The sequence below is a fragment of the Sinocyclocheilus grahami genome, unplaced genomic scaffold, assembly GCF_001515645.1.
Source record: "Sinocyclocheilus grahami isolate Dianchi unplaced genomic scaffold, SAMN03320097.WGS_v1.1 scaffold597.1, whole genome shotgun sequence".
Taxonomy (NCBI): Eukaryota; Metazoa; Chordata; class Actinopteri; order Cypriniformes; family Cyprinidae; genus Sinocyclocheilus; species Sinocyclocheilus grahami.
Window position 1 is genome coordinate 30,132 of NW_015505776.1, and position 23,828 is coordinate 53,959.

The 23,828-nt window shown below is 36.6% G+C and overlaps 1 protein-coding gene across 13 annotated transcripts in view; it reads right to left on the reverse strand.

Moving 5' to 3' along the window:
* LOC107557295 (transcription factor 7-like 2) overlaps positions 1-23,351 on the reverse strand; it is a 51,564-nt gene extending 28,213 nt beyond the window's left edge. For 8 of the 13 annotated variants that reach the window (XM_016240664.1, XM_016240662.1, XM_016240661.1 and 5 more), the window contains exons 1-4: positions 22,984-23,351; positions 22,836-22,902; positions 22,020-22,123; positions 17,815-17,850 (exon numbers count right to left, since the gene is read on the reverse strand). In XM_016240664.1, coding sequence (XP_016096150.1) covers positions 17,815-17,850; positions 22,020-22,123; positions 22,836-22,902; positions 22,984-23,166 — 390 coding nt within the window. In that variant the 5' untranslated portion in view covers positions 23,167-23,351. The remainder of the gene's footprint in view (positions 1-17,814; positions 17,851-22,019; positions 22,124-22,835; positions 22,903-22,983) is intronic. The other 5 variants (XM_016240667.1, XM_016240665.1, XM_016240673.1 and 2 more) reach the window with 1 other exon arrangement.
* Between the last annotated feature and the right edge of the window lie 477 nt (positions 23,352-23,828).

Below are 23,828 nucleotides of genomic sequence, written 5' to 3' on the forward strand. Positions count from 1 at the left end.
CAGAAAAATGTAGAAAAATTTGCCTGCCTGCAACTTTTGGAAAGTATCTAAAAGCCAAAACACAAATAGTGCCATTATCATTAATCTCCATTTACTGTTATGCATTTAGCACATGCTTTTATTGCAAAAAAGCAATTCATCAAAGAGCCATCAATTTTCTATCTGATGTTTTTGTGTGTGTGTGTGTGTGTGTGTTTGAAGAGCAGTCTTTTGCCGTCTAGTTGTAACCAATGTACTACTTTTGTACGTTTTAAATATCCTGTGCATAGCACTTCATCTTTTATATCATGAGATGTTGGCTAAGTGTATTAAACCACAAGAACATCTGAGTTCCCATATAGCTACAATAAACTTTATAACCTGTACGTTGATGAAAACGTGATGCGATGCACTCACTGCCTCAGATGCGGCTGTTAATGACGGACGAAACACATAATGCCGTCATTCGCTGGTCGAAAACCGTTAACTCCATTTGAGCTAGATTTTCATAAAATGTTAAGTGCAAGTGTCTGATAACACCACAATACCAACTCTGACGACACAGTCTGCAATTAAAAAACAAAACAAAAGATCCCCCCCTTTGCATTTGTTTATATATATATATATAATAAGTTAAGTAGGTATATTTACTACATTTGTAACCATATACACCACCTTTCAAAAGTTTGGGGTCAGTACATTTTTTTCTTTTATTATACTTTTATTCAGCAAGGATGTGTTAAATTCCTAAAAAGTGATAGTAAAGGCTTATATTGTTAGAAAAGATTTTTATTTAAAATAAATACTGTTCTTTTTAACTTTCTATCCATCAAAGAATCCTGAAAGAAGTATCACAGGCTTTAAAAAAATATTAAGCAGCACAACTGTTTCCAACATTGATAATAAAGCAGCATATTATACTGATTTCTGAAGATCATGTGACTCTGAAGACTGGAGGAATGATGCTGAAAATACAGCTTTGCATCACAGAAATAAACAAAATTTTAAAGTACATTAAAACAGAAAAACGGTATTTAAAATATTTTACAATATTACTGTTTATCTATGTTTATATATGGTTACACTGTAAAAAATATTTCTGGTAACATTATACTTAAGGTCTTTATAAATAATGCATTATAAAAGTAGTTTAACTATGCCTTATAATGCATTGTATGATCTCATGTGTAACTTTACAATTACAATACTCATCTATTCATTTTTACACCTTTATAATGCATTAAAACACGATAAACAAACTTTCAAATATTATAATGCATTTGAACTATTATATATGAAAAGCTATAATGCATTACAATGTACATTATGATTATAATGCATTACACATAAAGGCTTTAAGTAAAGCGTTTCCAGATTTCTCTATATTGCTTATTTGCAATAGCGCATTTTGCATCCTGTTGCTGAAGAAAAGCAATAAAGCTTGAAAGGACTGTTCATTTAGCGTGTTAATAAGACAATCACCATCCCAATCCCATCATTCTCAAATTATGCAGTTTGCATATTAGCAAAAATGAAATTGCCCGGGGTTTTTTTCACATCCTAAATCGCTCGAACGCATCTCACGTCATAATTACGGCTTCCCGATCTCGTACACTGGCGCTTCCCAAGGCAGCACGAGACCCGTGGCTGTCTGGACTTATCTTACACACACCTTTCCTTCACAGCTCTGTTGCCAGCAGTTACGATGATGATAATTACAGCATCACAACAGCGCAGTAGCCACAGATGAAAGAGAGCAGAGACTCTATGAGTTGAGGTGAGGCAGACGGGAACTGTTGGTGGTAATGCCTCTGGGGAAAAGTGTGTGTGTGTGTGTGTGTGTGAGAGTAAGCGAGGGGAGGGGGGGGGGGGGGGGGGGGGGAGTGAGACTAACACCTAATACACCCCCAAAACACAGAGAAACAGCAAAGTTTTAACTCTGAACTCACAGATGAGGTTATCACGCTTCATCCACATGTCCAGCATATCATAACTGCAATCATAAACCTTCCAGTTCACATCACTTATACCGTCTCGTGAAAAAGTGCTTAATTGTATTGCACTTGTAGCGCACTTCAAAACTTAAGTCTATTTTTTAAATAACTGTACTTGCATATAATATTAATGAAATAAAAGGCCAACTTAAAGAGAAACTTCCACGAGTATGTCTCTTAACACACTTCAAGATTAAAAAAACATTGCACTTTATAATTAGAAGTTTAAAAGTAAATGTTAAATGATTATTTTAATTATCTTTTGTTGTGCTCTTATATATACAACATTCTCAACCTTTCAGACTCCCGTTGTCCACAACAATATTCATAAAGGTCCATGACTTTTCTAGCTGTTCATGATTTATAAAGATTTTAAAAAAATATTTGTACTCAATTTATACCCAATGAAATATTTTAGAGCCTGGCAAAACTAGAAACACACGAGTTTTTTTACTCAATTTATACACAAAATATTTTAGAGCTTGGAAAAACTAGACACTAAACTAAAACTATGCCCAATAAAATGTTTTGTGTTCTTTTAAAGCATATTATTTCTGTAATTATTACTATATTTAGTGCAGTTCTTCTTCACAAGGGCCTGGTTATTGATCTTACTAGTACTTCAGATACCTAGTCGAGACAAAAGCTCTCAATAAACACTTCTGCAATTCTCTTACAGTCAACCAAACAGCATTCAACGACCAGGATGGGACTGGATTTTATCCATGGGGAAATGATCAGGTGGTCAAAAGATCCATTACATAAAAATTATGGTAACACTTTAGTTTAGAGATCAATTCTCACTATGAACTAGTTGCTTATTAGCATGCATATTACTAGCATATTGGGTGTTTATTAATACTTATAAAGCATGTATTAATGTCTTATTCTGCATGATCATATATTAGATCCCTTAATCCACCCCATACCTAAACTAACAACTACCTTACTAATTATTAATAAGCAGCAGATTAGGAGTTTATTGAGGCAAAAGCCGTAGTTAATAGTGAGAATTGGACCTTAAAGTATGATCAAAATCAATAAAAAGATACATTAATAACTTTAATTTCAAGTCCATAGAGGCGTCTTGGTACAAAGCGCATTTGTGCATTGATGGAAGAACAGCACAGTGTCTGGTTTATTATACTATGGTATTGTACTCCTAGCTCTTTTTGATATGCAAACCTGTAACAACCATTATGAACAGACACCGATTAACGAGCAAATTATGAATGCATTTCCAGCTGTCATGTTTGTCAGAGCTTATGAAACTTTTGACCAGAGAGGTCAGAATAGGACTCGTGTCATTTCACAACACTATGCAAAAACAAGGCTGCTTCGATTGTCACAGAGCGAAATCATATTTTCAAGATCGAATCATGAGGAATGTGGTTTGAGCGTGGAAGAGACAGACCTGTTGAAATCAGAGAGCCACACAGCCTCAAATATGCATGGACGGGGGAACGAGGCGCTTTCATGTAGTAATTTATTCCCTCTGATTAATTCACGTCGCTCTACTGGATGGAGCGAAAGGAGCGGTTCCCATGGTTACGGCAGCCTGTGGGGTCCGTCCTCAAATCTGAGCTCAGTGGCACGAGGAGTGCGCAGAAGTCAAAAGACACATGGTCACTTCAGACCGCTGCAACGATTCTCAACCTTTCTGACTCCAGCAGTATTCAAAAGGTCCACGATGTTCCCAGCTGTTCATGATTTACTGGATAAGGACTTTTTACTCAATTTATAGCCAACAAAATATTTTAGAGCTTGGCAAAAACTAGAAACATATAATTTTTTATCAATTTATATAACATTTTTAGAGCTTGGCAAAACTAAAAACACACATTTTTTCACTCAATTTATACTTTATCAAATATTTTAGAGCTCGGCAAAACTAGAACCATATAAGAATTTTATTCAATTTATATATAAAATATTTTGGAGTTTGGCGGAACTAGAAACATGTACAATTTTATTTTATAACCAATAAAATATTTAAGAGATTGAAAAAAAACTAATATATATATATATATTGTTTTTTTAACCCAATTTATACCTAATATTAATATTTTAGAGCTTGGCATGATTTACTGGATAAGGACTTTTTACTCAATTTATAGCCAACAAAATATTTTAGAGCTTGGCAAAAACTAGAAACATATAATTTTTTATCAATTTATATAACATTTTTAGAGCTTGGCAAAACTAAAAACACACATTTTTTCACTCAATTTATACTTTATAAAATATTTTAGAGCTCGGCAAAACTAGAACCATATAAGAATTTTACTCAATTTATATATAAAATATTTTAGAGCTCGGCAAAACTAGAACCATATAAGAATTTTACTCAATTTATATACAAAATATTTTGGAGTTTGGCGGAACTAGAAACATGTACAATTTTATTTTATAACCAATAAAATATTTAAGAGATTGAAAAAAAACTAATATATATATATATATTGTTTTTTTAACCCAATTTATACCTAATATTAATATTTTAGAGCTTGGCAAAGCTAGAAAGCTATACATTTTTAAAAATCAATTTATTTACAAAATATTTTAGAATTTGGCCAAACTAAAAGTATATACAATTTTTTACACAATTTATACCTGATAAAGTATTTTAGAGTTTAAAATATATATTATTTTAACCCAAATTTATACCCAATAAAATATTATGGAGCTGGGCAAAACTAGAAACTAGGAGATTAGAACTAGAAACTACAAATTAGGAGTTTGTTCAGGGAAAACTCTTAGTTAATAGTGAATATGTGTTCCCTAATCTAAAGTGTTACCGGAGATTTTAGTGAACAATGAACTAAAACATAATAAAGCACTGAAACGATTAAAATACATTCAGGCCCAGCAGTGGACATGAAGGAAAAAAACTGTAGGAAAGTATTACTCAATGGGCCTGTAGACATTTTTAAGCTTGCATTTTTCTAAAAGGTGACATTTTTCCCTTTTTGCAGCATGCAGACGTGTTTAGTCGGTGCTAAAGTTTCTGAAGCAGACCTTGGGATATCAGCGACGGGTGTGACGTCAGTACACTGTGACTCATGGACCTCAGAGATGCTTTTCTGTCCACTTGTGATTCTTATTATGAGCGCTGAGCTCAAACTATCACAGATGTGGTTGCAGATATAAATCATAATAAAGGGGTCATATGATGCGATTTCAATTCTTCCTTTCTCTTTGGAGAGTTACAAGCTCTTGGTGCATAAAGAAGATCTGTAAAGTTGCAAAGACTAAAGTCTCAAATCCAAAGAGATATTCTTTATAAAAGTTAAGAGTCAGCCACGCCCCCCTAAAACGGCTCATTCTAACACGCCCCCACATATCTACATCACTGTGTGGAAATATTAGCATAATGCCGCCCAAATGTTTACGCAAAGAAAGAAGGCGTAACTTTTATTCTCGCTGTCGTATTGTTGTTGCCGCCATGTCGTGAAAATGCTGTGTGTTTCGTTGTGAAAGCAAAACTACTTTGTTTGGTCTTCCAAAAGAGGACACGACTAGAAATCAGTGGTTAAGTTGTATTTACAGCACTGTTCCAGAACACTTCAACCCAAATATTCAGATGTGTGCAGCACATTTTATGGAGGATGTTTCCTGATCCTGGGAGAGTAGACTACAATGCCGGCTGTTCTGACTCACAGACTGTAAGTACGTTTTTTATATTTAAAGGATTTGCCACTGATGATTCAAACGCGAGTTTTGAGCAGTGTAGAGTAGCGCTTGTTGTTTGTCATTTCTCCGATCACAAATGCTTGAGGTATTCAGCCAATCACAACGCACTGGATAGCTGGCCAATCAGAGCACACCTCGCTTTTCAGACCGATGAGCTTTGTAAAAATCGACGTGCTTCAGAAAGGCGGGGCATAGAGGAGAAACAATAATGTACAGTATGTGGAAAATAATGTGTTTTTTGAACTTTAAACCGCATAAACACATTTCATTACACCAAATACACAACATAATGTTCTTTTTAGTAACATCATATGACCCCTTTAAACCAGGGGAAAGCAGCTTGAGGCGGCTTGATCCTGTGGCTTCTTTATGAAGAAAATGTTTTTGAATGCTTTGTATGTTTGTTAACCAAACTCCCAATGGCAAAGGCCCATGTCTTTTGATTTATACTGCACAAGTAAATCAATGAGCAGAATAGAGAAGTTATGACATATATAAATATATACAGTATATATACACACACTGCTGTTCAAAAGTTTATTTGACCAAAAATACAGAAAAACTGTAATATTGTAAAATATTATTAACATTTAAAATGCTGGTTTTCTATTTGAATATACTTTAACATGTAATTTATTTCTGTGATCAAAGCTGTATTTTCAGCATCATTACTGCAGTCTTCAGAGTCACATGATCTTCAGAAATCATTCTAATATGCTGATTTATTATCAATGTTGGAAACAGTTTTGCTGCTTCATATTTGTTTTGGAATCTGTGATACTTTTTCAGGATTCTTTGATGAATAAAGTAAAAAAAAACAGCATTTATTTAAAATAGAAATCTTTTCTAACAATATAAGTCTTTATTATCCCTTTTGATCAATTTAACAAAGAAAGAAAGAAATAAAATACTGACCCCAAACTTTTGAACGATAGTGTATATTGTTACAAAAGATTTCTATTTTGAATAAATGCTGTTCTTTTTAACTTTTCATCCATCAAAGAATCCTGAAAAAAATGATCACAGATTATAAAAAAACACTGATTATAGTTTTCAACATTGATAATAAATCAGCATATTATACTGCACAAATGCTTGAGGTATTCAGCCAATCACAACGCACTGGATAGCTGGCCAATCAGAGCACACCTCGCTTTTCAGACCGATGAGCTTTGTAAAAATCGACGTGTTTCAGAAAGGCGGGGCATAGAGGAGAAACAATAATGTACAGTATGTGGAAAATAATGTGTTTTTTGAACTTTAAACCGCATAAACACATTTCATTACACCAAATACACAACATAATGTTCTTTTTAGTAACATCATATGACCCCTTTAAACCAGGGGAAAGCAGCTTGAGGCGGCTTGATCCTGTGGCTTCTTTATGAAGAAAATGTTTTTGAATGCTTTGTATGTTTGTTAACCAAACTCCCAATGGCAAAGGCCCATGTCTTTTGATTTATACTGCACAAGTAAATCAATGAGCAGAATAGAGAAGTTATGACATATATAAATATATACAGTATATATACACACACTGCTGTTCAAAAGTTTATTTGACCAAAAATACAGAAAAACTGTAATATTGTAAAATATTATTAACATTTAAAATGCTGGTTTTCTATTTGAATATACTTTAACATGTAATTTATTTCTGTGATCAAAGCTGTATTTTCAGCATCATTACTGCAGTCTTCAGAGTCACATGATCTTCAGAAATCATTCTAATATGCTGATTTATTATCAGTGTTGGAAACAGTTTTGCTGCTTCATATTTGTTTTGGAATCTGTGATACTTTTTCAGGATTCTTTGATGAATAAAGTAAAAAAAAACAGCATTTATTTAAAATAGAAATCTTTTCTAACAATATAAGTCTTTATTATCCCTTTTGATCAATTTAACAAAGAAAGAAAGAAATAAAATACTGACCCCAAACTTTTGAACGATAGTGTATATTGTTACAAAAGATTTCTATTTTGAATAAATGCTGTTCTTTTTAACTTTTCATCCATCAAAGAATCCTGAAAAAAATGATCACAGATTATAAAAAAACACTGATTATAGTTTTCAACATTGATAATAAATCAGCATATTATACTGATTTCTGAAGATCATGTGACTCTGAAGACTGCAGTAATGATGCTGGAAATACAGCTTTGATCACAGAAAAAAAATAATATTTTAAAGTACATTAAAAGAAAAAAAACATTATTTTAAATTGCAATAATATTTCACCAGATTACAGTTGTTTTCAGTATTTCTGATCAAATAAATGCAGCCTTGATGAGCAGAAGAGACTTCTTTAAATAAAAACATTTCAAATCTTACTGATCCCAAACTTTTGATTGGTTGTGTGTGTGTATATATAGTATATATATATATATATATACAGTGTTGCAAATCTTACAGAGCACTGAATTCTGATTTGGTCGGAAGAGGAAATCAAGTCATAGGAACTTTTATCTGTGACATCACTTCCTGTTAGAGAATGAGATAATACACCCTGACACGGGTTATTATCTGTGCCTTTGTCAGACAGCAGATCTTCACTGCGCTGCGGTGACGTCAAACACCCACACGCTCCGAGCTGCAATGAAAACAGGTCACGGTGACGCCAAACGCGGCACACGCGCTGATGGGGTGCCAGAGCATTGCTAAGGGGGTTCTGGCTGGTTGCAAGAAAATGCAAGGTATTTGGGTCTGGATTCATGAACATTTTTTTAAAAGAAGTCAAGAAATTTCTTAGGATAAATTGTAAGAAGACTAGCTGATCAACTCAATAATAAACTTCAGATAAATTGTCGCTTGGTGACATGCAATGCTTGATGCGTCGGCTTTATTTGGCACTATTTTCATTGGAAGAAATTAAATATACAAACAAAATTTTGCCTGAAATAGGAACACTTTCAATAGCAAAAACTATTTCAGTATTTGAAAATAAAAAAATATAATTGTTAATAGCATACGTAATTAATACATTTAAATATTAGTATGTGGCTTCCAAATGGATTCACATAAATCATCTTAAAGAGGTTACTAAATCTCTTATGATAAATTATAAGAAGTTCTTAAGAATGTTCCTAAGTGTAATGCTTGAAAAATTATATAAATGAAATTGAAAACGACAGGCTTTGGTGTTTTCTACGGTGGTAGAGAAGTGCAAAACAAATCACAATTCTGAAAACAAAATAACAAATTACAAACACAAATGCAAGTCTAAAAATCATTATAACAAGTCAGAAAACACAACGACAAATCAGACAAACCGGAAGAGGTAGGTACAGTTTGAGACAGCGCCATTGGTTTGGGATTACTCACCACTGATTGGACGAGACATCTGTCAATCACCGTATACAGCCGTCGACCCGGGTTCGATCCCGCCTTTTGCCGAACTTTTTTTTTTCTCCCTTTTCAAATCTCGTATCACATCGTAAAGGCATTTATTTTCAATAAAAATTAAGGAAATAATCAAAAAGTTGAAAATAAAGTATCGGGTAGGGTTAGGGTAGGTGTAGGGAGGGCTTTATTGTACCAATAAGGTGGCATCCATTTAATAATTAAAATTAAAATTATAATTTACACTCATTACGTTATTATTGCATACTGTTTTATAATGTACTACAATACTGAAGTGCAGATAATTGCCACTATTTGCAACAAGTAGTATACTTGATAGTAGAAATCCTGCTATTTTAACATAGTGTAGGTATTTGCACTTAGTGTAAATAGAATCTATTGCTAATACGAGATTTGAAAAGGGAGGAAAAAAAAGTTAGGCAAAAGGTGGGATCGAACCCGGGTCGATCGCGTCAACAAGCCAAGGGCACGCACTTATCCATCTGTGTCACTGAAGCTGATATTTTATAGCCACTATTAACTAATTGTAAATAGACACCCCGTATATTTTATTCCATAGTAAGGGCAATTCATACAGTACATTTAAACTGAGCTACTTTAATACCATCTCTGAACTTTCTACCACGACTCTGCTGTGCTTCGGCTGGTTCTCTCTGTATACGTTGATTGACAGATGTCTCGTCCAGTCAGCGGTGAGTAATCCCAAACCAATGGCGCTGTCTCAAACTATACCTACCTCTTCCGGTTTGTCTGATTTGTCGTTGTGTTTTCTGACTTGTTATAATGTTTTCTGAATTGTTGTTGTGTTTTCTGAATTGTTATTTTGGTTTTTAGACTTGCATTTGCGTTTGTAATTTGTTATTTTGTTTTCAGAATTGTGATTTGTTTTGCACTTCTCGGCCACCGTAGTTTTCTGACTCGTGAATAACTCCATGAAAAACAACTGGCTTTGACTCAGTGTCAGTGTTTTTTTGTTATTTTCTAAAAAGCCTGTCTCGGGATGGAGCAGATGAATGTTCAATTCAGCAAAAAGTCCAGTCACACTCTCAGAAAACAAAAGGTACAAAAGCTGACACTGGGGCGGTGCCTTTTCAAAAGGCACAATTTTGTACCTTTTATGCACCATTATATGCACACTTTAGGTACAAAGATGTTTCTTTTGAAAAGGTACCGTCCCAGTGACAGCTTTTGTACCTTTTTTTTTCTGAGAATGCATCATCATTATTTACATTATCAATATCACTTTAGAGCACTCGTGCACATGCCTCGTTATAGTAATACTTATTATATGTAGCTAGTGTTATGTTGTAATGATTTACATTCAAAACAACCCAATAAATTCACTAAACACCTTGGGGATTTAAGACGAGTTGGAGGGTATTTTAACTTTAAGAGGTTATGCTGAATATTTTTAACAATATTCTGCTCTGAAATTCAAATAAATCATTATTCACCCTCACGTCGTTCCACACCTGTATGAGTTTCTTTCTCTGTTGGACACAAAAGAAGATATTGTGAAGAATGTTGGGAACCAAACAGTTGCTGGTCCCCATTGACTTCCATCCCTGATAGCACACATACATCTCGGAGACGTCTATTTGATGTCTGCATTACATCTGCAAGACGTACTTTTTAGAGTGTTTGCTCATCTGCAATACGTCTATAGGACGTTTCCTTTTAGATGTCAAATAGACGTCTATTAGATGTCTTTAAGATGTTTATGATTTAGAATGTATGTAAAACTGACATCTGAAAGACGTCTGTTAGATGTTTGTCCACAGCAGATGCTTTCCAGATCAAGAGATCTTTAACAGACATCTTGCAGACGTACATGTGCTATCTGGGATAGGACCAGAAACTGGTTGGTTACCCAACATTTTCCAAAACATCTTTTGTGTTTAACAGTAGAAACAGGTGTTTGGTGTGAAAACACGTCTCTGTGGTCTTCTTATCTGTAGAGGTAGGTGTTCAGGTTGGATCTTTTCGCCTGCTTTATGTACCAGCAGGTGAAAATTCAATAATATATATAAAATGGTCGACTTAATATCAGACATCATGCACAAAGGTATTCATCCTGCAGTTGAGATGCAAGCTCTAATGTGTCTGAAGAGCAGTTTGATTAAAGGAACATCGTGAGCTCTCTGAAGATCTACTCGTGACCATTATAACATTATTCCGGCTCGCATCAATTAAAGCCTCGTCCGATTTGCTCTGGTGTCGTCTATTAGCACGCTGCAGCCTGATCCTCTGCTCTTTAATCTCTCGTCGTGTTTTTATCGACTGGAGTATTGATTTGATGTTCAGACTTTCATCTCCCACAGCTCAGAGGGCTCGAGTTATGGAGTTTCTTTAACCTTTTCATGTTGCAGAGGTTAGATACATTAGATACATGCAGCTGCACGACAGGCACATCTACTGTATATATAGCACAGGGAATTTTACGTAAATGTCGCTTGGCGACACGCAATGCTTGATGCTTTGGCTTCTTATGGCACTATTTTCATTGGTAGAGATGAAATATAAAAACTACATTGGCCAATTTTTGCCAGAAATAGGGATGTAGATGGTTCAACTACACTAGTGTCGTCACTATACCAACATGTCAGTAGTCAGTACCACTTTTGATAGCAAAAACTATTTCAGTATTTGTAAAAAAAAATAATAAAAATTTTTTTTTTTAATGAATGCATTTACAAGTAAACGATAGATTTAAATATTAGCATGTAGCTTTGAAATATTTTTCAATTAAGTAAATATCGCTTTAAAAATGAAAAACATTAACTTTTATCCTTTATCCTGTTGCATGCTTTACTTTTTCTGGTTTTTGTGCTTAAATACAAAATTATTACCTAACACCTTGTTAATAAAATTAATGCATTAAACTTTAACAGTTTAATTAGTGTTTTAAATGTAAATCAAATGAAAATGTAATGATTCCTTTTCCTAGTGCTGCATAACAGAGGTTTACTGTTTAAATAAAAAAACTGACCAAAGAATTGTGTGAACATTGTATTATTATTACTTTAAGAAATAAACTTTTTGCGATTTTTTTAAATACATTTTTACAATTTTAGTATCAACCTGGAACCAAAGCACCGGTACTGTTGACAACAATAACGTGCTTTACCCATATATTGAAATATGCATGAATATTGCATTCTAGGGTTGAAGGAAAAAGTGCTGCTAATTTCTGCCAGGACGTTATCCATTTCTCCAACTTTCCATAATATTACTACTTTCAAGCATACAGTATACACACACACACACACACACACACATACATACATACATATATATATATATATAAAGAGAGAGAGAGAGATGTAATTCTAACAGGGTTACTATAGTTAACTGAAACTAAAAATGTAAAAACATTTTTGTTACTTGAAATAAAATAAACACTATAACTGAAATAATAATAATAATAAAAAAAGATATATATATATTTTTAAATTTCAGCAACATTTCTCATGTTAATTTAGTTTAACTGAAATAAAAATAAAAAACTACTGTATATAGACATGTATAAAAGACAAAGTACTATAAATGTCAGAAAAACCTTTAACTAAAATTAAAATTAAAAAAATATATATTAATAAAAACTATAATAGCATCTCAGTTATACCAAACATTACACTGAATTCTACATAAATTAATTTTATTAATTCTTTCAGTTTCTAAATTGCACAATTTTGTCTTTATCCCCATAACATTAGACCATTTAAACATTCTGAATGTAACGGGACTGACACAAAACCTGTAACTATTGGTACTATATAACTATTGGTAATGTTAAAGAAAATCTTGTATTTTCTGTCCACTATTCTAGATCTTAGAAAGGAAATATGGTGGTCATGATGAAAAAAAAAATTGTGTAGGAGTTACTTTAAAACTGTTTTCAGTCAGAAATTTGGTAGTGAATTTTACAAGCAATTAACTAACTAAAGGCTTTTACTGGCTTCATTTGCTGCTGTTGTCAGTTTTTGTCGGTTCATATTTTTACCGGATGAACATTTGTTGATCAATGATGAACTGATGGATCTATTATATTCAGGGTAATACTGTATGGTCGTTTTAAAGGTTAAAAAAAATCAAACATAAAAATGAAAGAGCGAGCTAAATGCTGAACAATCTTTAGTTACTTTCACAAAAACCTTTACATTTTACAATTTTAAACCTTTCATTATTATTTAATTTAAAAAAAATCAAATAAACGCACAATATTTGACACCAAATCTTCCAGGCTGATCAGTGCTGCAGATCCATAAGCTTTACAGACAGATTACGTGATCCAGTAGTGATCGATTATCTTAAAGGGACAGTTCACCCAGAAAGCAATATTCTGTTCCATGATGCTTCATATCTGTGATGTAACATCTGCTGTATTATGACATCATGCAGACCTGTCCTTCTTGGTCTTTGCCCCTCATAAACGCACGACCAGAGCAAAAGAACAGGAACTATGAATTCTGGGACACATGCTGAGATTGTCCCACAAGAGCCTGCGCTGCACTTCCCACTGCTGGGGTCAGCCAACGCCCCCAGCACCCCGAATTAGTGCCGGGCCAGACCTACTGGAGCCTCAGCAGCCACATGGGGCGGCACACATGGGTGTGATCACACGGCCTAATCCCGCTCCCATCGCATAACCACAGCACACCTCACCTTCACTGCACTCTCACTGAGACAGAGAAACCTCGCGCGGAGATCACTGAACACAGGATGCAGGATGCATGTCAGCGGCATCGCGGCTCACGTACACGCGTGTGCTGATCAAAACAAACGCACACGCCGTTTGAAAGAGCGCTGAATGCGCCATTGTCGTCATGCAGCTACATAATTGTTCATGAAGGCAGAAAGCGGGGGTTTCCCTGAAAATAGTTAAAACGCACTCTGTAAACCTGCATATCAAACGGGAAATTCTCAGAAGAGAGTTACTTTTATGTTTGTCATTAAAACGTTATGCGTTCCTTTTGTTTTTTTCCTCGAGATCCAAGACCTCGGTCCCGTAAGCAGAGGGCTATATTTAGCAGTGAAATGCTTTCCAGTTGGCTCGGCGCGATCATAAGGGGGGAAAAAACCACACGGAAAACCATGTTCCATAACATCTGAAAGGCAGCGGGCTGCAGATCTGGGATGTCCCTACTTTTAAAGCCATCGCTTTGCGGTAATTGCCCGATGTTTCGCCTCCAGCTGAAATTAACGTCTGTATTTCCACGAGCCGCAGGTAGAACGCTCTTCCTCTCTCTAATGATCCACAATCATGTGAGCAAAACCAGAAACCAGATTTTTTACTTCTGAGTGGTGCAAATCTGCAATCGTGATCACTGACTTAAACATCATCCAGTAACACAGATAACCCCAAGATCACAGGAGAAGCCCAGTGATGTGGTCAATGAGCGTCGATGGCTTCAAAGCCGCGTGTTTCGCATTAATTCACAGATCAGGATACACTAGAGAGTGCTGACGCGATGGTAACCTTATATGAAGTAGGTTAGTCACCCATCCATCCTGTTAAACTCTGTCCCAAAAGACATGAAAACCAAACACATAATAATAAGCGGGTGACAGCAGCAAGTGATTCAAAAGCTTCTGTGATAAAAGTAACAGGCTGCCTGATAGTGATCTGTTTAACTGATACAAAGAGAAAAGCAAAAAGTGCAAAAAGCTCTTCTAAGTAGCTTGAACACATTTTTTTGTACTTAGTAGAGTTATTTCGTGTGAACTGAACAAGAATGCTCCAAACGTGTTTCTTAACATTTTACATTGCACATTTTTGTGCAAGTTCCCAGCATGCATTGCTGCTTGGAAAACAATTCTGTGGTATCTGTTACTAAAAAAAAATCATGGTAGCACTTTATTTTAAGTACCAATACTCGCTATTAACTTGTTGCTTATTAGCATGCATATTACTAGCATAATTGGCTGTTTATTAGTAGTTACAAAGGACATATTAATGTCTTATTCTGCATGATCATATTTTAGATCCCTTAATCCAGCCCATACCTAAACTAACAACTACCTTACTAACTATTAATAAACAGCAAATTAGGAGTTTATTGAGGGAAATGTCATAGTTAATAGTGAGAATTGGTCCCTAAGCTAAAGTGTGGCCAAAATGATCATTGCTTTATATTTTACTGGCTTCATTTGCTGCTGTTGTCAGTTTTTGTCGGTTCATATTTTTACCGGATGAACATTTGTTGATCAATGATGAACTGATGGATCTATTATATTCAGGGTAATACTGTATGGTCGTTTTAAAGGTAAAAAAAAATCAAACATAAAAATGAAAGAGCGAGCTAAATGCTGAACAATCTTTAGTTACTTTCACAAAAACCTTTACATGTTACAATTTTAAACCTTTCATTATTATTTAATTTTTAAAAAATCAAATAAACGCACAATATTTGACACCAAATCTTCCAGGCTGATCAGTGCTGCAGATCCATAAGCTTTACAAACAGATTACGTGATCCAGTAGTGATCGATTATCTTAAAGGGACAGTTCACCCAGAAAGCAATATTCTGTTCCATGATGCTTCATATCTGTGATGTAACATCTGCTGTATCATGACATCATGCAGACCTGTCCTTCTTGGTCTTTGCCCCTCATAAACGCACGACCAGAGCAAAAGAACAGGAACTATGAATTCTGGGACACATGCTGAGATTGTCCCACAAGAGCCTGCGCTGCACTTCCCACTGCTGGGGTCAGCCAACGCCCCCAGCACCCCGAATTAGTGCCGGGCCAGACCTACTGGAGCCTCAGCAGCCACATGGGGCGGCACACATGGGTGTGATCACACGGCCTAATCCCGCTCCCATCTGATACCCATCTACCAGCAGCACGACTGCCACAGCTGGGTACGGCCCAACACACACACACACACACACACACACACACTTGTTATCACAGGAGCCTCTACGGAGCTTTAAGACTCTCCATTTTAACTGAAACCTTGCTCAAAACAAGTGGGGAATCTACTGTGAAATGATTTAACAGAACAGCAGCGTGACGGAAAACGGAGCAACTCACAAATGACTGCTCTGAACTCATCTAGGACACATCAACTGAGTAATAGCACGCAGGAATCGAACGCCGTCCTAATTAGACGAAGCCGGTGTAAAATGGGATGAACTTTACAACATAACAGTATTGCACATACACAAGCCTACTATTAAAACAGGGTTTTTGGTCTGTTTGCATTGAATATGGCTGAAAATATTGATTTGTACATTTGAATCAATCTTCATTTTTGATATATTTTCTTAAATCCCAAAATCAACCTTTTGGTCTGTTTTCGATCGAGACGTGAACAAAACTACAAATACGCTTTGTGCTTAGTTTGATATGAAACAAAGCCTCAGCTTTCCAATCCACATCTGCTGGAAGAAAAACTGCGGGAAGATGTCAATAAAACAGCTTGCAAACAATGTCACGTAACATTACACTGAAAGCCATTCAATGTCCATAAACTCGTTAGTTAGCTAGAGCATTTTGTTAAATATATGCAATATATTACATATTCATCATATCTTCACTTAAGCTGTCGATTCTATATTACTGTTTTTATTATTAGAATTATAGTATTTTATTTCAATTATTTTATTTGATATTATATTGTTATTTGATATTATATACATAAATAAAATAAAACTTTTTTTTAATTTATTTAAATATTTTTATACTACTTGATTGTTAATTATATCTAAAAAAATAAACAGCAATTAAATGTAACCTTTAATATTGATGTACTAACTGACAGGGTACTGTATAGTTTACAGCTTAAAGGAGTAGTTCACTTCCAGAAAGAAAATTCTGTCATCATTTACTCACCCTCCACTTGTTCCAAACCTGAATGAGTTTCTTTCTTCTGTTGAACACAAAAGAAGATATTTTGAAAAATGTTAGCATCCGAACAGTTGATGGGGACCATTGAATTCCATAGTAGGAAATAAAAACACTATGGAAGTCAATGGTGCCCATCAACTGTTCGGATACCAACATTTTTCAAGATATCTTCTTTTGTGGAACAAGTGGAGGGTGAGTAAACGATGACAGGATTTTCATTCTGAAAGTGAACTACTCCTTTATGTTCAGAGATTGTGACTGACAAGTATATATATATATAATCAAACGAATTGAACCAAGTGAATCAGAATCAAATTGATTCACAAAATCAGCGTCAATCCCCAGCCCTAGTGAACACCACCACCATGATTTCATCAGAATACAATGTGACCGCCATCCTTCAGCAGCACTTCTATCCCCCCGTCGTTCAGTGGCCAGACTCTGTTGTTAATGCACTCGAGGCTCTTCCCACCAGTATCTTGCAAACAGGTCGGGGGAGGAAGAGCGACTTCACACACCTGGGTGAGAACAAGCCGTCACACTCCCATCAGGGTCCACCAGACAAAATACCAGCTCACATCACACATGCGTCACTGTCTTGACTGACATCGATGACTGTCAGAAAGCCATAGCTGCCTTGAGGTGGGGGATTTTCTTTCACTTTTACTGCGCTTTAGTCAAGACGACTGGTGGGATGATTCATTAAGAGAAAGTCTTGACAACAATACATACAGTAGAATAAACACCGATATTAAATATGTGCCAGGCAACAGTCTAATGAACAATCCGAATGCAGATTTTAAGAAGTTGGAGTCTTCGAATAAATCCTTCTTTGTTTTGGATTCATTTGGATTTCTATATCAAGGCTCATTTGCCTGTGCTTTATTAAAGGGATAGTTCACCCAAAAATGAACATTCTGTCATCATTTACTCACCCTCACGTCGTTCCAAACCTGTAGGAGTTTCTTCCTCTGTTGAACACAAAAGAAGATATTTTGAAGAATGTTGGGAAACAGAGAGTTGCCGGTAGCCATTGACTTCCATAGCATTTTTTTTTTTCATTCTATGGAAGTCAGTGGCTACCAGCAAAGATATTTTGAAGAATGTGGGTATCTTGAAGAAGATATTTTGAAGAATGTGGATAGGCAAACAGTTGCTGGTCCACACCGACTTCCATAGTATTTTATTTCCGTACTATGCAAGTCAATGGCTACCGTCAGCCAACATTCTTCAAAATGTCTTCTTTTGTGTTCAACAGAAGAAAGAAACTCATTCAGGTTTGTAAATGATGACACAATTCATTTTTGGGTGAACCATCCCTTAAAAGGCGAAGTGTCTCATCACAAAATTCGTTTTCGGACAGGACAATTGGTTGAATCAATTCTCAGGAAAAAATGAACCTATGAACAAATGATTTTAACCTTTAACTGTCCAGACACTATCACAGCTGCAACATCTGCCGCACACCTCAATAAAAGTCTTCTCTATCTGAGAAGAATTTGCTCGACAGTTCTGACTTCAGACATGTTGGAGCAGGGCTATGAGACAGTTCAAACACCTGTCTCGCAGCGGAACAGACACGACCACACCAATAATTACAGCTATAAACACCTGAGGAGATCCGACAGGGTTTTGATAATTTCCCAAATATTTCCGGCTTCATAAATAGCTGTGCAGATTCATCCGAAAGGCACTCACTTCAAAGACCATTGAAATAGGTTCTCTTATCAATATTTGTATTTCAGCATGATTTGGTTTTCTTAAAGCTTGCTTTCTTCGCAGTAGTGGCGTGTTGACCATGCCTTCAGTCTTCCGACCTACAGCATGCGAGAAGCCTTCCAGAGGCCCATTGTGTCCTGACTAAAGTGGCAGAATGGGTTAAAGAGCTTTTTTCTTCAAGAGGATGTAATCCAGTGTTTGTTACTTATCGCTGTCAGTCAGAGGAGCGGAGCAGAGCTGTTCTGGATGGATTATGACACAAAGCTAATGTTCTTCTATTGTTTACTCAAAGACTAAAGGCGGCTTGAACCATGAGCTCATGTCGATCGGGGCTTGTTCAAGACCGCACGGCCCCGGGACGAGCAAGAGCTTTAACTTCAATCAATCGCTACGTCTTTGGGAAAGAGTTTGAATTATAAGCATATAAAGGATCCCCGATTACTGTGTAAAATCAACAGCTTAGCTCTGAGCCTCTGAGTTCCAATGCCATACACGACTACAATCTATAATCTTCACTTTTTAGGGACTAAGTGCAATTCTTGAATTTGGAAGACGTTACGCTTTCTGTTCAGCGGGAATTGTTGAAAACAGCATGAAATGATTGTAAAGGACAAAAAAAAAAAACTCTGTCCAGATCAGGAGCTTGAGAACACTCACATTCACTGATCAGCATTAAAGTCATTTACTCACCCTCATTTTGTATGAGTTTTTTCTTCTGCTGAACACATAAGAAGATATTTTGAAAAATGCTGTTGACTCCCATCGTATGGAAAAAAAACCAAAAAACAATATGGACGTCAATGGCTACCGGCAACTGCTCGATTACCAACATTCTTCAAAACATCTTCTTTTGTGTTCAACAGAAGAAAGAAACTCATACAGGTTTTGTACAACTTGAGGGAGAGTAAATGATGACAGAATGTTCATTTGTGGCTGAACTGTCCCTTTAAGAAAGACCTGGAAGAAACTTCCCAAAACTTTAAGTAGGGCACGGTTCTATTTATCACACAGTTTCAATAAAACAAGCACTACATGTGCCAGAAACAACTCAAAATATGATCAAGAACTGGTGTTACAGCTGTGCAATTACAACTTTATAACTACACTTCAAGGTGAGTTTCATTTTCAAGCAGGATTTTAACCACTGTACATGCTAAAATCTGTGTTTTTTCCTTTATAAATACACTTACATTCATAACGTCCACACAGTCACAATGCCGCCATGGTGAAACACAACAGATACATGACAAATAATGCCATATAATATCATTATCAAAATGATCTGCACAATCATATATAAATTCGAACGTAGTGCGCCATTGATTCACGGTCAAAGGCATTAGTATGCAGTGACAAAGTCTACACACATGCTCACACGCATATCGCTCACTTGTGCTGTCTAAGATTTTAACCTTTAACTGTCCAGACACTATCACAGCTGCAACATCTGCCGCACACCTCAATAAAAGTCTTCTCTATCTGAGAAGAATTTGCTCGACAGTTCTGACTTCAGACATGTTGGAGCAGGGCTATGAGACAGTTCAAACACCTGTCTCGCAGCGGAACAGACACGACCACACCAATAATTACAGCTATAAACACCTGAGGAGATCCGACAGGGTTTTGATAATTTCCCAAATATTTCCGGCTTCATAAATAGCTGTGCAGATTCATCCGAAAGGCACTCACTTCAAAGACCATTGAAATAGGTTCTCTTATCAATATTTGTATTTCAGCATGATTTGGTTTTCTTAAAGCTTGCTTTCTTCGCAGTAGTGGCGTGTTGACCATGCCTTCAGTCTTCCGACCTACAGCATGCGAGAAGCCTTCCAGAGGCCCATTGTGTCCTGACTAAAGTGGCAGAATGGGTTAAAGAGCTTTTTTCTTCAAGAGGATGTAATCCAGTGTTTGTTACTTATCGCTGTCAGTCAGAGGAGCGGAGCAGAGCTGTTCTGGATGGATTATGACACAAAGCTAATGTTCTTCTATTGTTTACTCAAAGACTAAAGGCGGCTTGAACCATGAGCTCATGTCGATCGGGGCTTGTTCAAGACCGCACGGCCCCGGGACGAGCAAGAGCTTTAACTTCAATCAATCGCTACGTCTTTGGGAAAGAGTTTGAATTATAAGCATATAAAGGATCCCCGATTACTGTGTAAAATCAACAGCTTAGCTCTGAGCCTCTGAGTTCCAATGCCATACACGACTACAATCTATAATCTTCACTTTTTAGGGACTAAGTGCAATTCTTGAATTTGGAAGACGTTACGCTTTCTGTTCAGCGGGAATTGTTGAAAACAGCATGAAATGATTGTAAAGGACAAAAAAAAAAAACTCTGTCCAGATCAGGAGCTTGAGAACACTCACATTCACTGATCAGCATTAAAGTCATTTACTCACCCTCATTTTGTATGAGTTTTTTCTTCTGCTGAACACATAAGAAGATATTTTGAAAAATGCTGTTGACTCCCATCGTATGGAAAAAAAACCAAAAAACAATATGGACGTCAATGGCTACCGGCAACTGCTCGATTACCAACATTCTTCAAAACATCTTCTTTTGTGTTCAACAGAAGAAAGAAACTCATACAGGTTTTGTACAACTTGAGGGAGAGTAAATGATGACAGAATGTTCATTTGTGGCTGAACTGTCCCTTTAAGAAAGACCTGGAAGAAACTTCCCAAAACTTTAAGTAGGGCACGGTTCTATTTATCACACAGTTTCAATAAAACAAGCACTACATGTGCCAGAAACAACTCAAAATATGATCAAGAACTGGTGTTACAGCTGTGCAATTACAACTTTATAACTACACTTCAAGGTGAGTTTCATTTTCAAGCAGGATTTTAACCACTGTACATGCTAAAATCTGTGTTTTTTCCTTTATAAATACACTTACATTCATAACGTCCACACAGTCACAATGCCGCCATGGTGAAACACAACAGATACATGTTACACAAATAATGCCATATAATATCATTATCAAAATGATCTGCACAATCATATATAAATTCGAACGTAGTGCGCCATTGATTCACGGTCAAAGGCATCAGTATGCAGTGACAAAGTCTACACACATGCTCACACGCATATCGCTCACTTGTGCTGTCTAAACAATGACTTTAAGGCATCATATGACCATGTCTGAATATCCATCAAAACTGCTTTTCTGAAAGGCATATGGATCACTGTAAGCGTTTTCAGATCTAAAGTAATATATGAATGTCTACTGAGCTCAAGATTCGAATCGTATGAGAGTGGGACTCTCCAGCGCCCTTTTCTCAAGTCCTCTCAAGCTGAGGGGTAATTACAGGCCTGTCTCAGCCGTTCCTCTGTGGCCTTCACAGTGGTTCCCACACACCTGGACTCTAATGATCAAATGCTAGTGGAAGGACAGCAGTGTTGGCATGGACTTACAGATGGTGAGACGGGTCCGTTCGGTAGATACGGCTCAGGCAGCATCAGGAACGGGTATCCAGAATACGACGCTTTATACATTCCACCATCTTGATGTCTGGGCACTTGAAGTGAGAAAGCGAGACAGAACAATAAAAGTTATCAAATGCGTAAGGTGCACGATTACCAAAGAATGAACATCTGCTATAGTAAGGTCGTCATACTGAACTTGTTGTTTTAGTTTGTTGTATATGTGTTTATCAGATTCTCTTATATGTGTATATATATAATGATGATCAATCACAGTTCCTCTTCAAAGCAGATTCTGGAGCGGAAATAACGGAAACAGATCAAACAGGCCTGAGATAAAAACTGCTTATTTAATGATGCAGATTTCAGGTTTTCCCCAAGAAAAGTCCATCAGTTTCATCTCAGACGCAGATGAAAGTTTTAATTTCCCCCGATTCAACTTTTACCAGGTTGCCACAGATGAGACGCAAGACTATTCTAACACAGAAAACTCAAATGCATTTAAGAATATTAATAATTTGGATTTTTTTTCCCAAACCAGAAATATTGTCAAGTCTGGGGGAAATTCTGCCTCCAAAGAAATCTAAGCAAAGACGCACGCGCAGCTTTGTGTTAATAAAGACATATACCCTGATGCTTTGTAGATAAAGGTGAAGAAGTAAAGCAGACTAAAAGCTCTCCCGTCAAAAGCAATCAACACACAAATCGTGCATGGATTTAAGGGAGACTTTACATCATTTCGAGCACTTCTGGGGACTGGTGTGTGTGTGTGTGTGTGTGTGTGTGTGTGTGTGTGTGTAGTCTCACCGTCGTCCAGATGTTCTCGTTTATCAGTGTAGATTCTCTGATCTTCCTGCTGTCCTCTTCTGATCACCTGCTCATCACAAACACACTTTATTCCACACACACACACACACAGAGTACACTTCACTTGAATGCACTGACGGGGTCTTACGGCAGAGTTTGAGTTCTGGCTGATTTCGGATTCATTGACCAGAGATGATTTGAGATCAGCCAGGTCGCTCTCCGTGTATGCGCTCTCGCGGATCTTCTCCTCGTGATCTCCTTCATGTTTAAAGGCGATCATCTCATCATTCGCCCCGAGATCATCTCCCCCTCCACCGTTCAGCTGCGGCATATTCACGCGATCGAGCGAACTTTATTAATGTACTTCTGGTTGTTGTCGTCGCTGTTTTCCGCGCTCAGACGAGCGTTCGAGACTCGCGCGAGGGAGGAAAAGTTCTTTATGATGTGTCGATCCGCGCGACTTGAAAGTAACAAACAGTCGCGCTTAGAACTGCGAAGATCAAAGGGACCGACGCGTGATTGACAGCTCCGATGAGCCGAAGGAGGGGGGTCCGCTCTTAAAGGAACACGACGCGCTTTAGTTTCGGGGCTTTTTCATACAGAGCGCCCAACGTGAGAAACTATCGAAGGCATTTGACGAAAGAATACTTTCGAATAAAAATATATTAGTAAGTGATGAATAATTTAAATGTTTGAATAACTGAGAAATACCTTAGACCAGTCTCAAATAAAGTTGCACTGAAATATAAAGTGGGGAGTTTAGCGTGTAAATAAGAAAAATCAAGGAGTTTATAGTGTTTTAGCGAGCAATAAACCAAGAGGAACAGCTCTATTGTTGAAGTCACTTAATGAACAGATAACACATTTCTGCATGCATTGGAAAAGCATTTGTCACAAGTATGCAGTCAACAACTACAAACAACTACAGGTATATACAGTGCTGGGTAGACTACTTGGGAGTTGTAGTCCATTATTGATTCTAAAAATTGTAGT